The sequence below is a fragment of the Tachysurus fulvidraco genome, chromosome 16 (genome assembly GCF_022655615.1).
Source record: "Tachysurus fulvidraco isolate hzauxx_2018 chromosome 16, HZAU_PFXX_2.0, whole genome shotgun sequence".
Lineage (NCBI taxonomy): Eukaryota > Metazoa > Chordata > Actinopteri > Siluriformes > Bagridae > Tachysurus > Tachysurus fulvidraco.
The window spans coordinates 1,609,623-1,637,242 of NC_062533.1; the positions used below are offsets into that span (position 1 = coordinate 1,609,623).

At 41.5% G+C, this 27,620-nt stretch overlaps 1 protein-coding gene across 1 annotated transcript in view; it reads right to left on the bottom strand.

Moving 5' to 3' along the window:
• Positions 1-27,620, bottom strand: part of LOC113647559 (NACHT, LRR and PYD domains-containing protein 3-like) — a 233,062-nt gene that overhangs the window by 22,639 nt on the left and 182,803 nt on the right. The window contains exons 9-11 of the mRNA XM_047801962.1: positions 24,523-24,696; positions 17,156-17,329; positions 2,001-2,174 (exon numbers count right to left, since the gene is read on the bottom strand). Coding sequence (XP_047657918.1) covers positions 2,001-2,174; positions 17,156-17,329; positions 24,523-24,696 — 522 coding nt within the window. The remainder of the gene's footprint in view (positions 1-2,000; positions 2,175-17,155; positions 17,330-24,522; positions 24,697-27,620) is intronic.

The window sequence follows — 27,620 nt, forward strand, 5'->3', positions numbered from 1 at the left end:
TCCCTGTCCCTCAGCGCCCCTGGTCTCACCTAGGACTCGATTTTGTGATTGATTTGCCCCGGTCGGAGGGCCACACCTGCATCCTGGTGGTGGTAGACCGATTTTCTAAGGCCTGCCGCTTCATCCCGATGAAGAGCCTGCCGACCGCCCTCGAGACAGCCGAAGCCCTGTTCCATCACGTTTTCCGGAACTTTGGACTCCCCGAGGAAATCGTCTCAGACCGAGGGCCTCAGTTCACGTCCCGGGTCTGGAGAGGGTTCTTCAAACTCCTGGGGGTGTCCGTGAACCTAACCTCCCGATACCACCCGCAGTCTAATGGCCAGGCCGAGCGAAAGATCCAAGAACTGAGCCGTTATTTGAGGACCTACTGCAGCCAGGATCAAGAGGAGTGGTGTCGGTTTCTGCCATGGGCTGAGTATGCCCAGAACTCACTCCGCCAGGACACTACAGGACTTACCCCTTTCCAGTGTGTGTTGGGGTTCCAACCACCCCTGTTCCCTTGGTCGGACGAGCCTAGCAATGTGCCTGCAGGCGATTCATGGTTCCGGGAGAGCAGTAGGGTGTGGGAATCTGCACACACTCAGTTGCGTCGAGCCCTCCGCAACACCTGCCGACACGCCGACGCTCGGCGACTGGAATCACCACGCTTCCGTCCCGGGGACCTGGTGTGGCTATCTACCAAGGACCTGAAACTGAGATTGCCCTGCCGCAAGTTGAGCCCTCGGTTCATTGGGCCCTTCAAAATCGCCGACCAGGTAAACGACGTGTCCTATCGGCTAGAACTGCCGCCAAGGTACCGCATTCACCCTACTTTCCATGTGTCCTTGCTCAAACCTTGTGCCTCTCCTGTGTCTCGCCCCCCAGGTGGCCCCGCGGCGCCCGCACAACCGGAGATCGTGGACCAGCCCGATATCTATGTGGTGAAGGAGGTGCTGGATTCTAGGCGGCGCAGGGGTCGCCTCTAGTACCTGGTGGACTGGGAGGGGTACGGGCCAGAGGAGCGGTCATGGGTGGCTCGGCGAGACGTGCTGGATCCGGCGCTGCTGGTGGAGTTCCATGCTTCACATCCACGCTGCCCGGCGCCCCGGTCGAGGGGCCGGCCTCGTCACCGGGTCAGGGTGTCCGGTGCCACTCCTGGGGGAGGGGGTGGTGTCAGGGAGCACCCAGCTTCTTCTCCTGTGCACGCCCCGCCTGCGCGGAGCGCATCACCAGCGTACTGATTACCACACCTGCTCCTCATTTCACTGGCCTATATAAGCACGACATTTGCTTCATTCCAGCGTCCGTTATTGTTTACTGTTTCCAGTGTGTATACTCTGCGTATTCTTTCATTAAACTCTGTTTTGCTGGTGCCTCGGCTTCCGCCTCCCTCACTTCGCCTAACACAAGTAATCACTTTTTTAAATGAAGGTTTTAAATGAAGATGAGAGAAACAAAATTCTTTCACAGTGCACTCATTGGACTCATTGCAAGTTGTTGCAAAAACCTTTATTTTGTTCCCCTTGAGCTTGGTTCCTCTCAAGGTTTCTTCCTTACCATCTAAGGGAGTTTTTCCTTGCCACTGCTGCCTGAGTCACCTCAGACATGCTCATTGGGAATATATACATACACATTGTGAACTAAATCTATCTAATATTAATCTTGAATTTTGTATTCTATTAATCTTTATATTATTCTTATATTAACCTTTTGTTCTAAGTTTATGATCTGTAAAGCTGCTTTGAGACAATGTCAATTGTAAAAAGCGCTATACAAATAAACTTGAATTGAATTGAACTTTATTTAAAAACTGCATGTTGTGTTTATTTGTGTTTGATGATCTGAAACATTAAAGTGTGACAACATGCAAAAAATAAAAAATTAGGAAGGGGCAAAGACTTTTTCACACCATTGTATATATTCTATTGTAAAGCATGTTTAAGTTAAAAAAGTTATACAGAAATAAAATTATAATTATTACTTGAAATTTATTAACATATTAAAGTTTTGTGTGTGTGTACCTCAGTTTCTCCAGTGTACAGTGTGGATTCTTCAGTCCATCAGAGAGCAGCTTCACTCCTGAATCCTGCAGTTTATTGTGACTCAGGTCTAGTTCTCTCAGACTGGAGGAGTTTGAGCTGAGAACCGAGGACATAAATCTACAGCTTTCCTTTGTCAGGTTACAAAAACACATTCTGGAAGAGAAATGATGAATTGTTTGATTTACTTCTCCTATAGTGAATTGAGGCATTTCAACATCAGAAACAACACCATATAGAAAAACACTTATACTATTGACCCTGTGTAATGAGGAGTCGTACGGCTGGTGATCCATTTGCAGCGTTTATTTGGAATTCAAACAGGCAGGGTCAAACACGGCAAACACAATATTGAAGGACAGGCAAAATCAGAAACGAAAGAATCAACAACACAGAAACTAAGTAAAAACCGGAACTAAGACAGACAGGAAATGCTCAGAATGAGACTTCGCACTGAGGTCAAGTTCAAGTTCAGGTGGCACAGCAATCAGACTTCGTGATGGGTGCTGGGAGGTGTAGTCCAGAAACGATTAATATTCCGGAGACGCTTCTCTCCGTAGCTGGTCGGGAAGCGAGGCAGGTGCGCTGATCGTGACACCCTGTGACCTTACTGTTTTTGGATCTTTTCTTTATTAAAACTTCTTCACATGGATTTTGCCGACTCCTCATTATACAAGAGCTAATTAACAAACTGATTACATGCTTGTATGAAATATCTGACTAGATGTCACAGAACTTTCTACAATTAAACCAGGATAAAATGGAAATATTAATTAGTTATTATATTTATATATATTATCTCTATTAATAGTTTAGACATCTGGGTGTAATAGTTGTGTACTGACCCCTTGTGGGAAGAGTTATTTGTGTTTGGAGTTTCTTGTGTTTTGTAAACGCAGAGCTACCGTAGTTCAGGGATTCTCTTAACATTCCTACAGCAAGTCATACTCCAGAGTGTTAAAGTCTGTAAACTAATATTTTGGCCCCTAAACATATCTGTCTGTAAGTATTTGTTTGATAGTGATCTTAGCTTCCATTAGATACCAAATTTAGTAATTTTAGCATGTGTTCTATTTGTAATTTATAAGAAAATATTTGGCGCTATTCCTGTTAGCTTCCTTATGGCATTTTCCATGTATATTAGCATCGTGCTAATCGCTCGCTAATGAGACTGTTTTTTGAGGGTTTTAGTTATTTCTAAGCTACTTATTTTATATTCATATTGTAATATGCATTCTCTTTGTTTCTGCATGTTACAGTTTTACAGTCTTTCCCATAAAACACACTAAAAGAGCAAGACACTTCCTAGTTCTTTATTGGAGACTGTTAGCTACCTGTAAAGCTAGTTCACACACACTAGTAAAGGTAGAATAGTAAAAAGACACATAGAAGGTCAGCCAAAAGTTCATACATAAGACAACACTGCTGTCCATGACCACCAAAGTACAGTCAGCAACGTTGGTGACAGGTGGGAAACAAGATCGGACTGTTCCAACATCTCACGTGCCAGTCAGCGGTCACATTCCAGTCAATGGTCCAACGCAAGCGTTTTGCCAGCAAAAGCCTGTGCTAAAGCAGCTGCCGCTCAAGCACAGGCATCATACGCTGAAAGAAAGCAGAGCTCAACACTGAAGCAGAGGCTAATAGCCACTTTAACTCCACACAAGCTACCACTTTAGTGCTTCCAGCAGCTCAGCGAGTAAAATACAGTGATGATTTTGTGCAAAATAAAGTTGAAGAGCACAGCACACAAAACAGTGAGATTAGTGAATATGGGTTTCAAGAGCTACCAGTGACGCATTCCTCACAGTATGGCATCACCAGTGGAGCAGATTGTTCTTATGCCAAAAGCTCATTCAAAAATGCCTTTTTTGCATCTCACTCACGGTATCCAACCCCAGTTACTACTGACCACAGTTTCCAGCCACACTCTATGAATCAGTCTGCCACTTTCCAGCCCAGGCGATCGTCTCCACGCTTTGTTGTTAGTGCAAACGAGTCCAATTCTCCAGTCACGCCAGTCTTAGCGAAATATTTGGTTCGAAGAGAGTTGGTTAGCTCAGGGCTTCTAATGTTTGATGCTAAGCCTAATAAGTTGGATCTCCTCTGCAAGTGGTTAGGCCCCCAAACCATCAGAGCAAGAAAAACAATTAAGGGCTGTACACACCTAGGGTGCAACAGCTGGTGTCAAAATGGTGTGGCAAAGACTGGAGGACAGCTATTGGTCCCCTGAAGAGATAGAGAATGCTCTCCTGAAAAAGTTGGAAGATTTTCCCAAAATCGCAAACAGAGAAAATCACAAGTTGAGGGAGCTAGGTGATCTCATCTCTGAGTTTGATGCTGCCCGTGTAGGTGGTCTTCTACCTGGCCTGAGTTGCCTAGATACGGTCCAGACCAAAAGTTTGGAGACACCTTCCAAAAGTTTGGACACACCACCTTTTCAACAGGACAATGACCCCAAACACACCTCCAGGCTGTGTAAGGGCTATTTGACCATGAAGTAGAGTGATGGGGTGCTGCACCAGATGACCTGGCCTTCACAGTGACCGGACCTGAACCCAATCGAGATGGTTTGGGGTGAGCTGGAGCGCAGAGTGAAGGCAAAAGGGCCAACAAGTACTAAGCATCTCTGGGAACTCCTTCAAGACTGTTGGAAGACCATTTCAGTTGACTACCTCTTGAAGCTCATCAAGAGAATGCCAAGAGTGTGCAAAGCAGTAATCAAAGCAAAAGGTGGCTACTTTGAAGAACCTAGAATAAGACTTCTTGATGCCTTCAGTGTGAATCTACAATTTTCATAGTCATGAAAATAAAGAAAACTCTTTGAATGAGAAGGTGTGTCCAAACTTTTGGTCTGTACTGTACGTCCCGGGGCATCATTCCTATTGTTCAAAAACTCCCATTCCACCTCCAAGAGAAATGGATTACTTCAGCATCCTACTACAAAGAGCAACACCATGCTTCCTACCCACCATTCCCTGTTTTTGTGAAGTTTGTGTGTGACAAAGCTAAAACTCTCAATGACCCAAGCTTTGCCCCTTTGCTCTCTACTGCTTTATAGGCCTGAAAGACTGAACAAACCACTTCAAATCTGCAGTATATGTTCAAAAAACTGAAGTAACTGCTCCAAAGTGCTATAGTGACTCCACTGAAAGGAAAAAAAATGGTTGAACCAGATAAACTGTGCCCGCTCCACGACAAACCACACTATCTCCGCAAGTGTCATGGTTTCAGAGCAAAGACTTTGGATGAGAGAAAAGCCATTCTGAAATAAAAGAACATCTGTTACAAGTGTTGTTCCTCCATCAATCACATTGCAAAAGACTGCGACATAAGTGTACATTGCAATGAGTGTAAAAGAGACCACCAAATCACCGCGCTGCACCCTGGACCAGCACCCTGGAAAACGGAAGCTCCAGGCTCTGCAACCCCAGACGGGCATGGCGGGGAGCAACCAGAAAGTCCTATCCAAGCCATTGTGTCCAAATGTACAGAGATCTGTGGCAAAAGTAATAGCTCATGCTCCAAAATCTGTCTAGTAAACATTTATCCTGCTGGACACAAGGAAAAAGCAGTGAAAGCCTATGCTGTGTTAGACGAGCAAAGCAATAGGTCTTTAGCTAAAACAGAATTCTTTGAGATCTTTAATGCTAACACAGGCACCAAAGTTTACACGTTGAAAACCTGCTCAGGTGTAAGTGAGACAAGGGCACGCCAAGCTGAAGGTTTTCGTGGTTGAGTCTCTCGATGCAACACTAGCGTCCGGCTTCCCACATTAATCGAGTGCAACATGCTCCCATATGATCGGTCTGAGGTCCCGACACCGGAGGTCGCAATACACCACACTCACCTCAAGCATCTGGCAGACAAGATTCCAGATTTGTATCCTAATGCTTCAATACTGGTCCTCCTCGGACGAGATATATCACGAGTGCATAAGGTCAGAGAACACTACAACGGCCCCCACAATGCTCCGTACGCCCAGCGCCTCGACCTTGGCTGGGTCATAATAGGAGAGGTCTGCCTTGGGGGTGCTCACATGCCAAGCAAAGTCAGTGTTTACTGTATAACAGTGTTGAGTAACGGATGCATATCTCTTTTGGACTCTTGCTCCAACTCATTCCATGTCAAAGAAAAGGTCCTGAACACTGACTTTCCATTTAACTTTTTGAACACAACCAGCTTGATTGACAGAAGAAAACGACTGTCTCACTAACAAATTGTTTATGAGAACCCCACATGATGACAAACCCGTCATGTCAGTGGATGATGAACTCTTCCTGGAGATCATGGATGAGCAAAAGTTGACGGACGAGGCCAACAGCTGGGTGGCGCCACTACCCTTCAAAACAAACAGGCACAGACTACCTAACAACCGAGACCAAGCAGTCAAACATCTCAGTTCACTGCATCGCACGCTTGACAAAAAGCCCCACATGCAGAAAAGCCCTCTTGCGTTTCTGCAAAGAACCTGTGGCAATCACTGCGGACATAGAGCAAATGATCTATTGTTTTGTCATTCGTGAGGACCACCGCGACTTTGTGCGTTTCCTGTGGTACGAAGGTAACAATCCCACTAAGGTCATCAGAGAGTACAGGATGACTGTACACATGTTTGGAAATAGCCCATCTCCCGCAATAGCAATATATGGCCTCCGGAGGGTGGCTCTGTCTACACAAGATGAGTACAGTGACAAGGCCAAACAGTTTGTCCTTAAAAACTTTTACATTGATGACGGACTGGCTTCCTTTCCTTCAGATGCCAGTGCCATCCAAACTCTGAAAAGCACCAATGAAAAGCTTGCAGACTTGAACATTCACTTGCAAAATAGCCTCCAACAGCCCAGATGTAATGGAAGCGTTTCCATCTGAAGAACGGGCAAAGGAACTGAAAAACCTTGACCTTGGTGCAGAGTCCCTGCCCTTACAGAGAAGTTTAGGGCTTAACTGGAATTTGCAAGATGACTGTTTCACCTCCCTCATGTCAAGAGAAGACAAGCCATTCACAAGAAGGGGCATTCTTTCTGCTGTTAACAGCTTGTATGATCCCCTTGGGTTTGCAGCCCCCATTATCATGCAAGGCAAGGCTCTAATCAGAGAATTGTGCTCAGAGAACGGTGAATGGGACACTCTGCTGCCAACAGAGAAAGAGGCACAATGGAAATCTTGGAAAAACTCACTTGTTGACCTTGACAAGCTGCAAATCCATAGACAGTATGTGAACACATCACTGCAATCGACCTGTCAAAGAGAGCTGCATGGGCAAGTCCAAATTAGCTCCTAGACAAGTCCACACAGTACCTCGCTTGGAGCTATGCGCTTCAGTTCTGGCAGTGGAGATGGCAGACATGCTACTATATGAACTTGACATCCACAAAAAATCCACAAAATGAAATACTACATCGACAGCCGAGTAGTCTTAGGCTACATCAACAACACCAGCCGAAGGTTCTAGGTCCACGTCGCCAACTGTGTTGCTCGCATCAGAAAGTCATCTAATCCCAGTCAGTGGCACTTTGTAAGCACGGAAATCAATCCTGCCAATCATGGAACACGACATGTCCCGGCTTCACTACTGAGTTCTACCAATTGGTTTACTGGACCCGATTTCTTGAGGAAAAGCGATGGAGAGTGTCCTGTGCATCCAGACAGCTTTCAACTTGTTGAACCTGCCACAGACATTGAAGTCCGCCCACAAGTCTCAACATTTGCAACCACAACTGTGACAAAACTGCTCGGCTCACAAAGGTTTGAGCGCTTCTCCAGTTGGAAACATCTTACACGAGCTATCGCCAAGCTCATTGAAAAGGTCAGATCTATCACAAAAGCTCCTGAGTCAAATGAATCAAAGATGGACACTCTAACACAAGCAAAGTTACTTTTGCTTGTATTGTATGAACTGTTCAAGGTGAGACATTTGAAAAGGAGATAAAAACTTTGAACAGCAGAGAGGCCATACTAAAACACAGTCCACTGAAGTATCTCAATGTATTTTTGGACAAAGAAGGACTGATGCGAGTAGGAGGACTTGTGACTTCTACTGAAATAACTCAAGAACAAAGTCAGCCCATCGTTATTCCAAAGAAGCATCACATTGCCGCTTTGCTGGTTCAGTGCTACCATAAACAGGTTGTGCACCAAGGTAGACACATCACAGTAGGAACCATCAGGTCTGCTGGACTGTGGATCCTTGGAGGAAAAAGGTTGGTGACAAAACTTCTCAACAAATACACAACCTGCCGCAGGTTAAGAGGAAATGTACAACAACAAAAGACGGCAGACATTCCAGCTGATCGTCTCATCCAAACTCCTACTTTCACGCATGTCGGAGTGGACATGTTTGGACCATGGAACATCAGTATCCGCCGGACAAGAGGTGGAGTGTTAGAGAGCAAATGCTGGGTAGCAATGTTTACCTGTTTAGTCATATGAGCAATTCAAATTGAGGTAGTTGAGTCCCTCTCAACTTCAAGTTTCATAAATGCTTTCATAAGAAACCCCACCAAGCTCTTTCGATCAGATTGTGGAATGAATTTTGTTGGAGCATGCAAAGAGCTTCAGATAAGTTCAGAAGATCCAGAGCTTCAATCCTACCTCAAAAACAAGACATGCACTTGGAAGTTTAACCCACCTCACTCCTCTCACATGGGAGGGGTGTGGGAGAGAATGATCGGAGTGGCCCGACGTATTTTGGACGCTATACTGCTGAAAGTTCACTCTCCAAATCTGACTCACGAAGTACTTGTGATGCTCATGGCAGAGGTAACAGCCATAATGAATGGTCATCCATTAGTACCTGTGTCATCTGATCCTCAGCAACCCAACTTGTTGACTCCAAGGGCCCTTCTCACTCAGAAAATCTGTCCTGTCTCTATTCCACCTGGAGAATTTGATCCAAAGGACTTGTACCATAAGCAATGGAAACAGGTACAAAGTCTTGCCAACTCATTCTGGAAAAGACGGCGAGAAGAGTGGCTTGCACCCCTTCAACCAAGAAGAAAATGGCACACAGATCAACCAAAGTTAGCTATTGGTGACGTTGTTCTCCTAAAGGACACTCAGGTCAAAAGAAACGAATGGCCTACTGGACTTATTGTGGACACTTATCCTGGTCGAGACAAAAGAGTGCGCAAAGTAGATGTATGAACAATTAAAGAAGGTACAGCTAAGGTGTATACAAGACCTACGTCAGAAATTGTGTTGTTAGTTAAAGGTTAATAGTGTTATAGCAGTATACCAGGCGGGGAGTGTACTGACCCCTTGTGGGAAGAGTTATTTGTGTTTTGAGTTTCTTGTGTTTTGTCCACGCAGAGCTACCATAGTTCAGGTATTCTCTTAACATTCCTACAGCAAGTCATACTTGTAATAGAAAATGTTGTGAATAACAAAAATGAACATTGAACATTCTGTAACAATACGCTCACACACACCAAAAACTAGGAAAAGCAAAAAAGTAACAAAGGGGAACTGAACTGTTTCCAGTTGCACACTAGGCTGAAGAGACAAAAACATTGCAGGCTGCAGGTGTGTGGAAATAACGGAGACTAATGGAGTGACCATTGTACTGCTTGTGCAAAGACAAGACTAGAGGAAGTCACGCACAGTGGAAGACACACACATAGCTCCATGTATAAAAGGAGAACTGCCTAGTACATCCAAGTAACTCACTCTGTTCAGACTTAGGTTGGGACAGACTGACATCACACTTGCAAGTGTATTGAATAAAGAAGTTTGATATTCCACAGGACTCTGCTGCGTTCTTCTCTGCAATTTAGGGAAAGTTCACTTGAATTATTATCTTTGATTAATAGAATAGAATTTCCTCCACATACTCCAGAGTGTTAACCAAGTCTGTAAACTAATATTTTGGCCCCTAAACATATCTGTCTATAAGTATTTGTTTGATAGTGATCTTAGCTTCCATTAGATACCAAATTTAGTCATTTTAGCATGTTTTCTATTTGTAGTTTATAAGACAATATGTGGTGCTATTACTGTTAGCTTCCTTATGGCATTTTCCATGTATATTAGCATCATATCATGCTAATCGCTTGATAATGAGACTTTTGAGGGTTTTAGATATTTCTAAGATACTTATTTTATATTCATATTGTAATATGCATTCTCTTTTTTCTGCATGTTACAGTTTTACAGTCTTTCCAGTAACACACAATAAAAGAGCAAGACACTTCCTAGTTCTTTATTGGAGACTGTTAGCTATCTGTTAAGCTAGTTCACACACACTAGTAAAGGCAGAATAAGTTGACTCTGACCTCAGCTTTGTAGCTCACATCAATAATATCTCTAATGTCACATTTTAATAGATTAATAGAATAGAATTTCCTCCACATTTTCTGGGGGCTCGTCCAGGATAGTTCGTTCTTCCACAGGACCACCTGAGAGGTGACGGACTGCTGCAGAATTCACGTCAAGTTGTTATCAACCTCCTGTCTGACCCAAAGGACAGCACGACTCAGTGTGGGACTGGGACGACGCTACTATCCAATAGGGAAAAAGAACCTTGCAGAGAGAAAGAACGAGCAGACTCCAGAGGGTTTTTTTAAACGACGATTGACATAAGTACAGTTTTTGGTGCACATAGTGAAAGGGAAACTGGGTTTCAGCTCACGTGCTGAAGAGCCGTGAGAGCATAGTGAAAGGGAAACTGGGTTTCCGCTCACATGCTGACGGGCCGTGAGAGCATATTATTGTTAATCATGGGGTCCTGCTGTACTAAGAGTGCATATTGTTGCAATAAGGAAGAGAAGGATGAGGAAAATATTTTCAGAGTCTGGGACTCAGCTAATATGATAAGGGATGTATGTATAGGCTTATGAAATCAAAGTCTGAAAACTGGGAGTATTTAGGGCTATGGATGGCTAGTACACACGGCACCCCTGATGTAACAATATACAAAAAGAGGAAAAGTTTGACAATTTTTGAGGGCCTGTAAACATCCTAATGTTCAATTTATTATAACTAATTATGAACCTGGTTCTGTATCACAATATTGTAAGTAGGTAATGGACTGTGGATTTCCAGAAAAAGGTAGTGATAGTGAAATGCATTGAGAGAAAAATTAAAAGAAAAATTGCAGGAGCATGAATCTTCAAAGACAAGAGACAAGAAGTAAAAGAGCAAACTTATTCACAATCTTTTTCTCTTTAGTGTTTTAAATCTTTTGTAGACCCAAACCTGGATGGCTGCCCTCTCAGACTGCCACCTCAGGCACCCCCGCAGACAAACCAACCACCAGCTGTTATACTGCTTCCTATTGCTACTACTTCTACATCCACGGACTTCTACATAAATCAACGGACAGTTTACTTTCCAGCAGGATGTTACACACACAGATGTGCACAAAGGAATGCAGCTCTCAGAAGTGTGAGACAAGATGATCTTCTTTCCAACACACCCATTTTTGTCATGTCCATTTTTACCGGAAAGTAAAAACATCAGGTTATGTTTTTACTTTCCGGTAAAAATGGACATGACAAAAATCTCCATGTGTAGACAAGAGGACGATGAATCAGTCTCCAGATATCTTGCATGATTGACAGAAGTACATGATGCACACCTTGAATGCCCTGATAACATGGCTGAAGCTGCTGACCTCACTCCGTATGAGGCACATCTGAGAAACAGTTTCATAAATGGATTAAGAGAGGACATTGCAAGAAACATCAAGTAAACTTGCATCACCTGGGACACTGAAAAACTGTCTATGATTGAACAGCATTTAATCCATGCAGAAAAGCTGCTAAAGGCCGAAAGACAAAAAAAATAAGACAAAAGGTTAAAAATGAAACACCGTCTCAACATGGTCAACATGGTTCAGTTGTCTGAGGAGATTCCATCAGAGGAAGAGGATGGATCAGGAATGTCAGTCAATGAGTCATTCTCAGTGCCCTTGAGGTGCGAAAAAGTAAATACACAGAAACTATTTGGATTTTTCTTTTTGATTTCTGAGTATTGCCCAATAAATCTGTTGGGTCGAGATTTGATGTGCAAATTAAATTTATAAATAATCAGCACATCACTAGGCCTTAAGATAGAATGGGGAGATGACTCCTGCTTTGTAAAACATTATCTCAGATCTCTGCTCTATGATACAAATGGAAACTGTGATTTTTCTTTTACTGATTACACACACACACTCTTGTGGAAAGGGAAAAAAATTCTCACCCCTTCTTCTCACACAGACTACATAAAAAACTTTACATTGCACTGCACACATACACAGATGTGAATCGGATGAGAGCTATGAGAAAGAGTGGTATAGGAAATTAGATAAGCCAGATGTACTGATGTTGAAACTTTGATATGGAGTGAGCACAGATGTGTGGTAGAGGTAGACTTATCTCGACTGGTTATCCACACCCATTCCAAAGGAACCATGCATCTCCACATCTCTCTTTAGTCAAATCTGCCAATGATGAGTGGAAAAACTTGGGAATATGGATGTTACAGGTTGCTCAGACTCATTATTGGAAGCAAACTGGAAATTGAATTTACATAGTACACCATTAAATTGGATGTTTGGGGCAAAAAGAGATGTAAAGATCCGTCCTGATGACTTATCAGATCTTAACCCATTGTGTAAAATTGAAGATTACAGAAGGTGCCCAAAGAATTGTGTAAAATATGATGTAGTTAAAACCAGAAGCTATAGAATGTATAACACCGGTGTTCAACTCCTTGTTAAAAGCTGGAGTTACTGTACCATGTGAGACATCTTCTGTGCAAACCCTGTTTTTCCAGTAAAGAAAATAAGCCTGTCAAATTTGAAATTTGTTCAACAAGAAGTGAAGTTCCTAGGACATTTAATTTCTGCAGAATGTAAATAACTCGAGTCAAGTAGAATAGAGGCAATTCGGAAAATTCCAAAACCGGTAACAAAAAAACAGTTCATGTCTTTTTTAGGCATGTGTTTATTCTGTAGGATATTTATACCCAATTATGCTGTTTTAGAGGCACCACTGAGCCCAGTTGCTCATGGGCAAGGCCGAAAGGGAAACAGCAAAGTGACGTGGACTGAGAATGCAAAAGCTGCATTTGAACGACTGAAACAGACATTACAGACGACACTGGGCATCCCTGACCCTAATACTACTTGCACAAACTGTTGACGAAAAAGGGGGATGCATGACATGGGGATGTGGTAGCTCAGTGGCTAAGGTGTTGGGATACTGATCGGAAGATCATGGGTTCGAACCCCAGGTCCACCAAGCTGCCACTGCTGGGCCCCTGAGCAAGGCCCTTAACCCTCAGTTGCTCAGTTGTAAGTCACTCTGGATAAGAGTGTCTGCTAAATGCTGTAAATGTAAATGACATTAGTTTGCATGGGGGCAAACTCAGACTGCAAGTGACAGCAGGTCTGCTCATGTGTCTCAGAGCAGTAGGCTACAGCGAATTAACTCGGTACCACATGCAGTGTCACAACTGCTTTTATAACAAAAAAATAGCCCATATTACGGTTGCACAATGGTTGAGATATAACACTGGGCTTTTAATAATGCTAAATGTTACTGTTAAACGATGTATAATTCTTAACCCTGCCACACTTCACACGGAGCATGATGGGGAGCCTCATGATTGTGTGACTGTTGTTAAGTATGATTGTTATGATTGTAATGAAGTTTACCAACCAACACAGTTTACTGACCAACCCTGATCTGGAATTATTTGTGGAAGGATTAGCATCTAGGAATTCAGAAACAGGTCAAAACAGTGTGGGGTTTGCAGTAGTTACCCAGAACAAAATTTTACTTTCAGGTAAACTCCCAGCTCATTACTCCACACAGGCAGCAGAACTTACTGCCCTTATAGAAGCCTGCAAATCGGCAGAGGGTACTGTAAGACTGTGACTGTGTATACTGACAGACAGTACGACTTTGATTCTGTCACATTGTGGAAACATAGGGGGGTTTTTAACTTCCTCGGGCAAACTCAACACACACCATAGCCTGATAGCTGACCTCTTGGATGCACTCCTACTTTCAAAAGCAATTGCAATATGTAAACGTGTATTAACGATCCTATTTCCATAGGTAATGGAAAAGCTGATGCAGTGGCAAACATCATGATTAAACTGTTTTCTTCTATCATAAATTTCACTGAATTACAGGGTATGAGTGTTCGTGAGAAGAAACAACGCTGGAGGAAGGTGGGAAGTGTCCAAAAACAAGGTGTTTGGTATGGTCCTCAAAGAAAACTGGTTTTACCAAAAAGATTGTTGTCTCATTGTTGACACATGATAAAGACTATGTGTAAAAAGGGGGGATATATAGTGAAATAATAAAGTCCTGGTACACTAAGGGATTCCAAAATTACTCTAAAAAAATTTTTTAGATCGATGTTTAATCTGTAATAAACACAATGCGGGAAGGGGATTGGAGGTGCATCCAGGCATCCCATTCCAGCCACAAGCACCTGTCCAATACCTACAGATGGATTTTATTGACCTTACTCCATCACCAGGCAAAAGGTATTGCCTAATAATAGTCAATGTGTTCTCTAAATAGGTAGAGGTTTTCCCAACAGCAAAACAAGACCACAGCAGTAGCAAAGCCACTGCTTACAGAAATCATACTTAGGTGGGGAATCCCTGAGTGCATCAGGTGTGGTAATGGCACTCTAGAAAACAAATTGGCCAGATGCTGTTAAGAAACCGGATTGCCATGGCCCAAAGCACTACCATTAGTGTTACAGTACATTACATGAGAATACATACTAGAGCACGATCTAACCTAAGCTCATTTGAAATTCTTTTTGGCAGGCCCCAAGCACGGGAATGGCCAACAGTACTGAATTGACAATGATGTGTGATGATGCTATGATTAAATTCTGTGAAAAGCTATGCCATGCTCTCGCTGTTGTTTCTAAGCAGATTGTCAAGGAACAGGAAAAAGGCAAGTTTAAGAGTAAGCTGAAACCTGGTTAGTGGATTCTGGTCAAGGACTTCCGATGAGTATCCTGGATCCATCAAAGCCACACACGGAAGGTTCCGGCACCACCGACGGACACTTGTGACGTGCACTAGACTACTGAGACACCCAATAGTCTGCTGGGTGGGCCAGGTGTGTAATTGAATACGGAAACGGATTTGCCCTGAAGCGCCATCACGTAGATTTAAGAAGTTGAGTTAATCTCAGTGACTAGGGATATGGGAAAAGAGTGTGCCGGGTGCCATAAAGGGAAAATGAGAGTCTTCTTTATCCCGTCAGCACTGCTGATCATCTGGAGCAACCCAGCTTCGTCTCATCCACAAATTCCGGAAATTCGCCAAATGGACAGCCAGGCAACATACTAATGAGTCATGTTACATGTGTAAGGTGTTCCCAATGTCTACTACAAAAACCACCCTGACACCTCGAAATGATACTTTTGACAGCATCCTTACGGCTATGGCACAGGTCTGCATCTCAGAAACGTGCATATCAGGCAACGTGACAGAGAAGGAGCACGGACATCAACATACACGATACCTGAACAGAACTGGTGCCAGATGGTGTGAGAACAACACAGACAAGCACACATGTATAAACGCACTAAGAACAGCATTGAAGATGGACACAAGTGTGGAATCAATTAGAAGAAGACCTATTTTCTGTTTTGTCATCACTGTTTTAGCTAATGTTTGCTTACGAAGCCCTATTCAAACCACATTTTAGCACAAGCATGCATGATTAAGTCTAATATATGTGTATTATACAGATCAGTAATTGCAGTAATGTTTTTTCCTTAGCAAATTTTATGTCCATTTTTGTGATTCAAAAGGGTGGAAATGTAATAGAAAATGTTGTGAATAACAAAAATGAACATTGAACATTCTGTAACAATACGCTCACACACCAAAAACTAGGAAAAACAAAAAGTAACAAAGGGTAACTTCCAGTTGCACACTAGGCTGAAGAGACAAGAACATTGCAGGCTGCAGGTGTGTGGAAATAACGGAGACTAACAGATTGACCATTGCACTACTTGTGCAAAGACAAGATTAGAGGAAGTCACGCACAGTGGAAGACACACACACATAGCTCCATGTATAAAAGGAGAACTGCCTAGTACATCCAAGTAACTCACTCTGTTCTGTTAGGTTGAGACAGACTGACTTCACACTTGCAAGTGTATTGAATAAAGAAGTTTGATATTCCACAGGACTCTGCTGCGTTCTTCTCTGCAATTTAGGGAAAGTTCACTTGAATTATTATCTTTGATTAATAGAATAGAATTTCCTCCACATACTCCAGAGTGTTAACCAAGTCTGTAAACTAATATTTTGGCCCCTAAACATATCTGTCTGTAAGTATTTGTTTGATAGTGATCTTAGCTTCCATTAGATACCAAATTTAGTCATTTTAGCATGTTTTCTATTTGTAGTTTATAAGACAATATGTGGCGCTATTACTGTTAGCTTCCTTATGGCATTTTCCATGTATATTAGCATCATGCTAATCGCTTGATAATGAGACTTTTGAGGGTTTTAGATATTTCTAAGATACTTATTTTATATTCATATTGTAATATGCATTCTCTTTTTTCTGCATGTTACAGTTTTACAGTCTTTCCAGTAACACACAATAAAAGAGCAAGACACTTCCTAGTTCTTTATTGGAGACTGTTAGCTATCTGTTAAGCTAGTTCACACACACTAGTAAAGGCAGAATAAGTTGACTCTGACCTCAGCTTTGTAGCTCACATCAATAATATCTCTAATGTCACATTTTATCATCTGTGAAACATTGAAAATATGTCCATTATTATCTAAAGAACATACAGAAATCCATTTTCTACATGCATTCATTCCAAGTAGATTAGATTAATGTAATGCTTTTGTTTATGTATTTCACAAAAAAAAAACTTTATCCATCACAGTTAGTACAAAATACAGTTGCTCAGTTTCCAACAGAAGCTAAAAGAGACCATATCACTCCTATTGAACTGTACTGGTTACCTGTGACATCCACAATCATTTTAATATCATCTCAAATATGTATTTATCATCAACTACATACAGTACATTTACAAAGCAGCTTAAACACAGTGTGTGTGTGTGTGTGTGTGTGTGTGTGTGTGTGTGTGTGTGTGTGTGTGTGTGTGTGTGTGTGTGTGTGTGTGTGTGGTGTGGTGTGTACCTCAGTATCTCCAGTATACAGTGTGGATTCTTCAGTCCATCAGATAGATGCTTCACTCCTGAATCCTGCAGTTTATTGTTATTCAGGTCCAGTTCTCTCAGACTGGAGGAGTTTGAGCTGAGGACTGAGGACAGAACTCTACAGCTTTTCTCTGTTAGATTACAAAAACACAGCCTGGGAAAAAAAATTATGAAATATCAGAACACTGATCCAGCTAAAGTTGAAGATGTAACAGGGATAGATGGATGGAGGGATGGACAGACAGGCAAGTTTACTGTTTGGAATATAAAGAGAGGGAGAGGGAAGGTCTCCAGTTAAATGCAGTCATTTTCTTAGCAGTAGCAAATGCAGCAACATCTATAATTAGAAATATTTAGTACAGATAATATTCATAATTAATAAAAAAAACATTAAACATATGTTCTGTATAAATTATTAAAATAAATTAGCTGGTGATCAGGGTTGTGAGGCAGATGTTGAATGCTGGAGCAAACAGTAACCCAATCCAGATCATGCTCTAAATTTGGATCATCTCACCATCATATACACTCCAGAGGAAGTGACAGATAAGAGGATTTTAATTGTGTTAAGGTTTCTTTTTAAATTCATATTCAGCATTAAGTGGTATTTTCATGACAGGAGAAAGAGCAAAACAATAAATTATGTTAAAATGGTTTTGTAGTTTAACAGATTTATCTTTACACATATTAGAAGAAAATATGCTTTTATTCCTCATGAAGCCATTAACTGCTCCCCATACTAACCCACAGTTCTCCATCAACTGCTGTTAAAGACAATAAATTTCTTTAAATTCACCCATAAATGTTGATAGAGTAAATATACTGTCTGATGTCTTACTTGGACAAGCTATTTAAGGAGGCAGAAGAAAAAACCCTGAACTATCAGGATCAAGAGGACATGACTAATGCTGTAAAAGAGTCATGGAGATAAGTACGGTGGCCGAGAAGTGCAAAACATATTAACAAATCTGAAAACAATTTAACAAATCCAAAAACACATTAACAATTCAGACAACCCAGAAACAGTAGGTATCGTTTGTAAATGGAAACTTAACGATCATTGGACGAGACACCTGTCACTCAAGATATACAGGTATGGAATCTTGTGTAATGTGTAACGTTCTCTGTTTAAATATAAGAAAATAACAAAATTAATCCACAGTAATCCATTCCATCCATCCATTCCAACTTTTCCCTGCAGCAGACTTGAACTTCATGTACAGTATACCTTGAGTGACAGGTGTCTTGTCCAATGATCGTTAAGTGTTCCAATCACAAACTATACCAACCTCTTCCGGGTTATCTGAATTGTCGTTGGGTTTTCGGATTTGTTAATGTGTTTTTGGATTTGTTAATGTGTTTCGTGCAACGACTCCGACAACCCGGAAAAGGTAGGTATAGTTTGTGAATGGAAACTTACCGATCATTGTACAAGTGACCTGTCATTCAAGATATACAGGTGAATGACGGGTGTCTTGTCCTATGATCGTTAAATTTCCATTCACAAACTATACCTACCTTTTCCGGGTTGTCTGAATTGTCGTTGTGTTTTTGGATTTGTTAATGTGTTTTCGAATTTTTTAATGCGTTTTCGGATTTGTTAATGTGTTTTCGGATTTGTTAATGTGTTTTCAGATTTGTTAATGTGTTTTGCACTCCTCGGCCAAGGTAGATAAAAAATGAACATCACTTCTTATTAAAGATCTGTGATTAGCTGAAAAGAAACAGTAATTCTTTAAATCTCAGTAGAAACACCTTAGAGAAACCTGGTTACACACACGATCTGGACTCATAACAGAGGATATAACAAAAACACCCAAAATATAGCAATAACTGTGTATTATACAACAAACCACTAAATAGATACAATAAACCCACAGCACCAGTCTTTCTTGAAATGAGACAGTCCTTTTAAACAATATATTTGATGAATGGAAACACTACTAAACCTAATTGAGGAAGCTGCTGTTCCTCACTAGACAAAACATACACACACAAACATGAAAGATGAGTCAGAACATCACATGTAAACTAAGCAACAAGCCCAAACTGGACAGTGACCAATATAGACCATTCAAGAAGGTTCCAGTCCAACAGTTTAAACTAACCAATCATTTGTAATATAGATATACTTGTAGAATAATATAGTACAATGGAACTGTTGTGTTCTCTTACAAGTTAATTGCTATTACCATTTATGTTCACTAGGTGGTATATGCATTAAGAGATGTAAAGCGGAGTTAGTGCTAATGTGAGTGAAGTAAGCATGGAGATGTTAAGCTACAGCTTGTGTCCTGCTTGCTTATTTATCTAACCCTCCTTCAACATAATAAGTGGCAATGAGGATATTAGGATGACCCTGCTCTCTCTACAACCACCAGTAGCGTTCCTGGAATGTCCAGGTGAACCGAAACTTTCATTTGATGTATGGGAAAAGTTATTTTGGAACTACTTGCTTGATATGGGGGTGGAAAAGTTTTCCGCCGAGAGGTAAAGAGCTCTACTGATACACTGTTTGGGAACAGAAGGACAACAGATTTATAATACCTTGCCTCTTTCTGCCGATACATTCAATGGATCTTTACAAGCACTAAAACAGTTCTTTTCTCCCAAGCTGAATGTGGTCTCAGAGAGATAACGCTTCAGACAACATGCTCAGGCCACGGGTGAGTCCACTGATCATTACGTTGCTGCGCTCTGTGAACTAGTTAAAGCATGCGCTTTTGGAGATATTGAGCATGAAATGATCCGTGATCAGATTGTGGGAAAACGTGCATGCCCGAATCCGCGAAAGACTGTTAGTAGAGCCCGATTTAACCCTTGAAAAGACACTAGCTATTGCAAGACAAATTGAAGCAGCAGTAGCAGACACCAAGGTCATAGCTGAAGGGGAATCAAAGTAGCAGCGATACAAAAGCAAGAAAAGGCATGAATGCACAAAAATACAACAAGAATGAAATCAAAAGAGGACAAGCATGTGAAAGGACAGCAGATGTGTAACCGCTGTGGTTCTGCTAACCACCTTGCAAATGATAAGTGCTGCCCTGCAAAAAACTGTAAATGTAGAACTTGTGGAAAAGTCGGACATTTCTCAAGGCTGTGTAAATCTTCATCAAAATCAGTTAATGAAGTATGCTTACTTGAATTGACAGTTCTTAGTGTGAATGACCGCCATACAGATGATGGAGCCATAATGGGTACTTTTACCATAGCTACACCCGTACTTCCTACAGAGAACAGCACCATTAAGATGATGGTAGACACAGGGTCTGGTGTATCGATCTTACCACAACACATCTTTAAAGAGCACTTCAGGTCATGTGCCCTGTCTCCACCAAAATGCAGCTTCTGACTTACTCAAAAGAGAAAATACCTATGTGTGGTTACCTGACACTGAATGTGACATACTGTGGGAAGACTGCCGCTGGTGAGTTCAACATCGTGAAATCAGGACCTCCTGTTGTTAGACGTGACTTATGTCAAGCATTGGACATTGAGATTAAAGGGGGTTGCTTGATTGATCCTGCTAAACACTGTGCAATGCTCCAACCTTCCAGTATTTCACCTGCTTCTAATGGAAGTTCTGCTCCTATACCAATTGCCGCTGGATTTGGATGTGCCAAAAATTTCACAAACAAAGTGAAGATCCATCCTGAAGTTAAGCCTGTACAACAAAAACTTTGTGACTTACCCCTATCAGTGTGAGCAGCTGTATCAACTGAACTCAAGATGCTAGAGGAGAATGTCATAATTGAGAAGATTGATTCCTCCGAGTGGGTTTCTCCCATTGTAGTCACAAAAAGAAAGAACAATACAATTTGTCTGTGCGTTGATCTACGGGAACCAAACAAGGCTGTGGTACAAGATAGTCGTCCTTTGCCACTGATTGAGGATATACTGTCTGAGTTGCATGGATCAGTGATGTTTTCTTCTCTTCACCTCAAAAATGCATATTACCAAGTACTGTTACATGAGGAGAGCAGAGGACTGACCGCGTTCATTACTCATGAAGACCTGTACTAGTTACGTAGAGTACCTTATGGTGTACAGTGTTACTTGGACGATGTGATAGTCCATGGTTCTTCGGAAGCCAATCACAATACAAACCTTAAGGCTGTTCTAAAAAGGATTAGTGAAGCTGGTCTGAAACTGAACGCAGATAAATGCAAATTAAACTTAAAGTCTCTTAGCTTTCTTGGATACAAACTTTCAGCAGATGGCCTATACACAGATGATGCTCATACTACTGCTATTACAAATGCACCTTCTCCTACTGATGCAGCTACACTATGTTCTTTTCTGGGACTAAGTGCTTGGTACAGTAAGTTCATGTCTGATTATGCTACTCTCATTGAGCCAATGAAAGCTTTGCTTCGCAAAAACTGTGAATTTCAATGGACTACTGCAGCACAAGAAAGTTTCGATAAAGTCAAATAAGCAATAGTAGACAGTCCTTCTCTTTCCTTATTCAACCCCAATCACAGCACGATACTTTTGTGTGATGCCTCAGACTACGGTGTTGGTGCTGTCTTAACTCAGCTGGATGATACTGGAACAGAAAGAACGATTGCTTTCGCTTCACGCTCCTTGTCCGATGTTGAACGAAGGTACTCCATTGATGAGAAGGAAGCACTGGCATGCGTCTGGGCTACAGAAAAATGGTGTACGTGGATGTCGGGTAGAAAATTTCTACTGTGCACCGACCATCAAGCTCTTACCACTCTTCTCACAAGCAAAGGGAATAGTCAGGCCGGTTTACGTGTTGCCAGATGGTCCGCAAACTTAATGGAGTTTGACTACGATGTTCAACACAGACCTGGTCCATTGAACAGTGTTGCCGATTGTTTATCAAGATCGAATCTTACAAGCACGGAACCGGACTTATTGAGTCTGTTGCTATGATTTCATTTGCTTCCAGTGCAATCTCCAAAGATGAGTTTCAGTCTGCATGTAACAACTGCTTGGTGATCGCTAAATTGCATACCTATCACCAATCACGCTGGCCAAAACACAAAAAGGATGTTGATCCAGACTTACAGTCGTACTTCCCTATTCGACATGAGTTTTCTGTCATGGATGGATTCTTCATCAGAGGAATGTACCGTCTCTTGGTACTAGAGTCATTACAAAAGAGACTCATAGACCTGGCTCACGAATCACATGAAGGGATAGTCCATACAAAGCAGAGACTTAGACAACTGTACTGGTGGCCTAAAATGGACAGTCAGACTGAAGCTTTGATTCGAGACTGCCATACGTGCAGACAAAATGACAAGTCTGCTGTTACACATGATGCTCCTCTCAATCCTGTTGAATTCCCTTCTGCTACATGGGAAAAGGTCTCCATCGACATTGTCGGGCACCAGCAGATTGCAAATACGCAGTAACACTTGTTGATTACTTCAGCAAATGGCCGGAAGTTGCTTTTGTGTCCAGAGTTGACACATCTACTGCTACTGTTAAGCGGTTCTTGACTACTGTTTTCTCCTGGGAAGGAAATCCAAAGGAGTTGGTCTCAGATGATGGACCTCAGTTTATCTCTACTGAGTTTTCTGAGTTTCTGAGGGAAAGAGATATACGCCATTTTAGAACTGCTGTTTATTATCCACGTGCAAACGGAGAGGTCGAGAGGTTTAATCGAGTTTTGAAAGACTGATTACAAACTGATTCAATTCAAGGCGAACCTTGGAAGACATTTACCCAAACATTCTTGATGAACTATAGAATTACTCCTCACAGCACCACAAGTGTTACATCATCTGAGTTACTCCATGGCCGCTGTATGAGGACCAAGTTACATGTGATGGACCCTCCCGTAAAAGAAACAGACAGAAACAAGTTACGACAACATGTAAAAAGCAAACAAGACAAGGTTAAACAGTACACAGATACCAAAAGAAATGCAAAGTCTTCACGATTTCAACCTGGTGATTTGGTTCATGTTAAGAAGCCTTGGATGGTAAAGAAGGGTGATCAGAAGTTCACAAAACCAAAAGCGGTCGTACAGAAGAAAAGTGACGACACCTAATTGCTTGATGATGGTAAAGTGTGGAATGCTTCACGGCTTGCCGAAATGCCAGAATTGAGTGGAAGTGTTACTCCAAATGAGACACAACTTGAGACAACACCAATTCGGTCAAATAAATCACTCAGAGTTAGACAGAAACCTGCCTGGACCAAAGACATACATACTACATATGTAAGGAACGTGTTATGTTAGGGAACATGAGTAATTTTCTTGATAATATTGAGTTCATAATACCTGTTTGTTCCTGACTTATCTTCATTTCTGTTTTGCTATGCAAAAAAATGATTTCTTCTGAAAAAGGGAAAGATGTTGTGTTCTTTTACAATGTAATTGCTATTACCATTTATGTTCACTAGGTGGTATATGCACGTTAATAGATGTAATCATGCTAATGTGAGTGAAGTAAAAGAAGCATGGAGATGTTAAGCTACAGCTCGTGTCCTCCCTGCTTATTTATCTAATCCTCCTTCAACAGGAACAACCAAAATAATCCTCCAAAATAAACTTTCTAAAATTGCAGGGAATTGAACTGAGTGACCCAAGCCATAATGTACATGGAGCTGAGCATTAAAATATGCTCATCATTTATAGATGAGTTTATCAAGCATTCTTATTGTAGCAGGCCAAAGCTAGGAATTAACATATAGACAGCCTGAGCTAACAAGTCTCAGAAAGCCAGAAGGACTGTCCAGAATGTTCAGAAATAATATTTAGAACTAGTAGATGTCATCCTCTGCAACCCAGTGGAAATAAAAAAAAGAAAAGTTAATTCACTGATTGATAGATTGAGCACACAGAAAATGCAGCATGAACCCAGTCAAGCATTACAGATTAAACTAGTTTTGTTAAACCTGCACAATTTTGCATAAAATCCCTGGACCTCACACCTACCAGCACCCCTACAGCTCCATTGTACAATTTTTTATATAAATTAAACAGACTATTTTGTATAGATAGGCCTTGAAGGTTTCCGTCACAGACAGAGGTTTGGCCTGCCTTGGATCTGAGCTACTCTGAGTGAACAAATGCAAATGAGCCAGGCCTCACAGGTGATGGGGCCGTTTGCACAACAAAAGCAGGGCTGAAGAACTGTGAAAATCTCAACGGGGGGAATCGCACCTTGGGACCTGCACCAGAAAATAAAAAATCCAGTATTTCTATTGTTAAACCACTAAACTATATACACCACTAATGTAGTATAGCATATATAGTATAGTATATAGTGTAGTAGCATGTATGCATGTTTTTTTTTTTTGTGTGTGTGTGTGTGTGTGTGTGTGTGTGTGTGTGTGTGTGTGTGTGTGTGTGTGTGTGTATACCTCAGTTTCTCCAGTGAACCATGTGGATTCTTCAGTCCATCAGAGAGCAGCTTCACTCCTGAATCCTGCAGTTTATTGTCACTCAGGTTCAGTTCTCTCAGACTGGAGGAGTTTGAGCAAAGAACTGAGGACAGAACTCTACAGCTTTCCTCTGACAGATTACAATCACCCAGCCTAGAAGAGAAATGATGAAGTGTTTGATTTATTTCTCTGATAGTGAACTGAGATGTTTCCATCAGTGAGAAATAAAGTGTCTACCTGAACACAAGGTTCTAATATCAGGATAAAAATAAAACATTAACAGTCTGTGAAAGAAGATAATAACTCAAAAACATTTACACATTTACACACTGTCCTTTACTGTTTCATTACAGTGTGTTCAGTCTGTAGATCTGTGTACATTGTAAACGCATATACTTTGTGCTACAAACATTTTCAGTAATATTTTTGCTCCCATTGAATAGGGGACTTCCGGTGGCACGCTCTGCAAGATGGCTGAACAACATTAGGCTCCCGAATATTAACCTCTTATTTCTGGATATTCATTTCATACAGAGGGAATAGTGTCTCTTTTTGACAACTGGTCAATTCTGGTCAAAAACCAGAAAAAAATCGATTTCTCCCCAAAAGTCTGCTACGAGCAGCAAACGCCTCAAAACATCTGACGACGAGGTTGCCTCAATTGTTAGTCACACAACAGGAGGCTATGCGAGAAATGGGTTCTTGTATGCTGACAGAGGCGATAAGGATGGCTCTTAGTCCCTTTAATGACTAAATTAAAGAAAAGAGTGCTGTTCTTCATACAATGAAACAAGAAATTGACTCTTTGAGTACAAATATGGCGTCGATTACAACATAAGTGGACAATCTTCAAGGCAGTTTACACAAATCAAAAAAGGATACGAACTTATGCTTGACTCAGTTAGAGCAGGTTCAACAAAAATGACACAACCTTGAGGATCGGTCACGTCGCAATAATGTTCGTCTGGCTAATCTACCAACAGGAATGAAAGGTGACGACCCCATTGGCTTTATACAGAAAATGGTACCTACAGTAAATGGATACCTGACCTTTCGGCGCGCTCATGCCAGATTGAGATCGACAGAGCGCATTGCGTTTATTCGAATTCCAACTCATCTAGGCCACGATCGATGATATTTCGGCTTCTTCGCTATCTGGACAGGCAAGCCATCCTTCAAGGAGCACGTAAAGCTAAATCCATTTTGCCCGGAGGAGCGTGCCACGAGACGGCACAAAAAAGGAAGGCGTTTTCAAACGTGAGATCTACCCAACATTGCTGAAAGTCACTTACAAGGGTCAAAAAAACTCGTTTGAATCTCCGGAAGATGCTGAAAAGTATCTGGATGAAACAGCGACACCAACTGCATGCAGATCTTTAAAATTTCCGCCTGAGGAGTCAATTGAAGAGGACTTATAATCGCTTTTGATCTCAGTTTTGTTCAATACAAGAACCAGAAACCCTTTCAACGTTTCGTTGAAACGAGTGTATTGGTAACATTCCTATTTTTATATGGTATTTTAATAATTTTATTATTCTATTTTTATTTTTTCTACCTTATGTGAAGACTGTTACATATTGCTTATAGAGAGTTTTTGGTTGAGTACTGCAAGCTCACTAACCCTGAAAAGTTCAGAATTTAATTCCGGTTGCCATAAAGAGTCTAGGTATGGAAACTACATGTTAGATGATTATTCCGAGTTCTGTAAAAATCATCCTATAATTCTACATTGCTCTGTTTGTTTAAATCATAAATAGTGTTTTAGACATTGCCTTGTGATCGCCACAGATGCTTACTAAAAGGGGTATATGGGAGAGGGAGGGGGCACTTAGGCGCATAAACACCCAGGACCAATACTGGTTTTGTTACTACATACAGTTGTGAAAATCTTGATTATATGTTCAACAATTTGTTTTTTACTTTATGCGTTATTCTGTGTGAATCCAGCAATAGTAGATTATGGTTGATATAAATATATTATCTCTCAATGTTAGGGGGTTGAATTCTCCGATCAAACGGACAAGGGTTTTAGATCTTATGCACAGAAATAAAATCGAATAGCGTTTCTTCAAGAAACCCATCTTATGCAACAGACACCTAAAGAATGCAAAATAGGCATTATATTCCCATAATATCATCAAGTTGTAAGTCTAAAAAATAAGGGGTGACAATTCTTTTTTTATTATTGAACACACAGGCCAGAGCCTGTGTGTTCAATAATAAAATTAGAGTTACGTTTAAAAAGAATTGTCACCCCTTATTTTTTAGACTTGACGAAGACATGCTAAGGCTAACTTTTTTCTGTGTTAATGATAAAATAACGTTATGTACTATCGATTACAACCTCCATTTATACAGATTACATGGAGCTGCATGTACATGTTTTATTCCCCACGTTTGGATGCCAATGTATGTTCTCAAAGCCATGAGCCATGAGTAAAGCAACATCTGCCATTGTTGTTGTGTTCGTGTTTGCCGCTGCTGCGCTAAAGTTGCTGGGACACGTGACACGTATACAGTGACGTCACACTCGGCCATGTGATGGCTCTCTAGCTGGTGGAAAGGCAAACAGGTTCTCAGAAGGTTCGCCAGTGGAACCAACTTTGAACCAGCACCAGCACCAGCCAGAGCCTGTGTGTTCAATAATAAAATTAGAGTTACGTTTAAAAAGAATTGTCACCCCTTATTTTTTAGACTTGACGAAGACCGAGTCGCCTATTGCTGCGCCTTAATTGAAGGAAATAGGTATGCATTTGTTAATACTGTATATACTGTATGCCCCAAACTCATATGACGTCATGACGACACTCATATGTGTTATGCCCCTTTTCCACCGAAAAGAACCAGGCTCTGGTTCAGAGCTAGTGCTGGTGCTGGTTCAAAGTTGGTTCCACTGGCGAACCTTCTGAGAACCGGTTTGCCTTTCCACCAGCTAGAGAGCCATCACATGGCCGAGTGTGACGTCACTGTATACGTGTCACGTGTCCCAGCAACTTTAGCGCAGCAGCGGCAAACACGAACACAACAACAATGGCAGATGTTGCTTTACTCATGGCTCATGGCTTTGAGAACATACA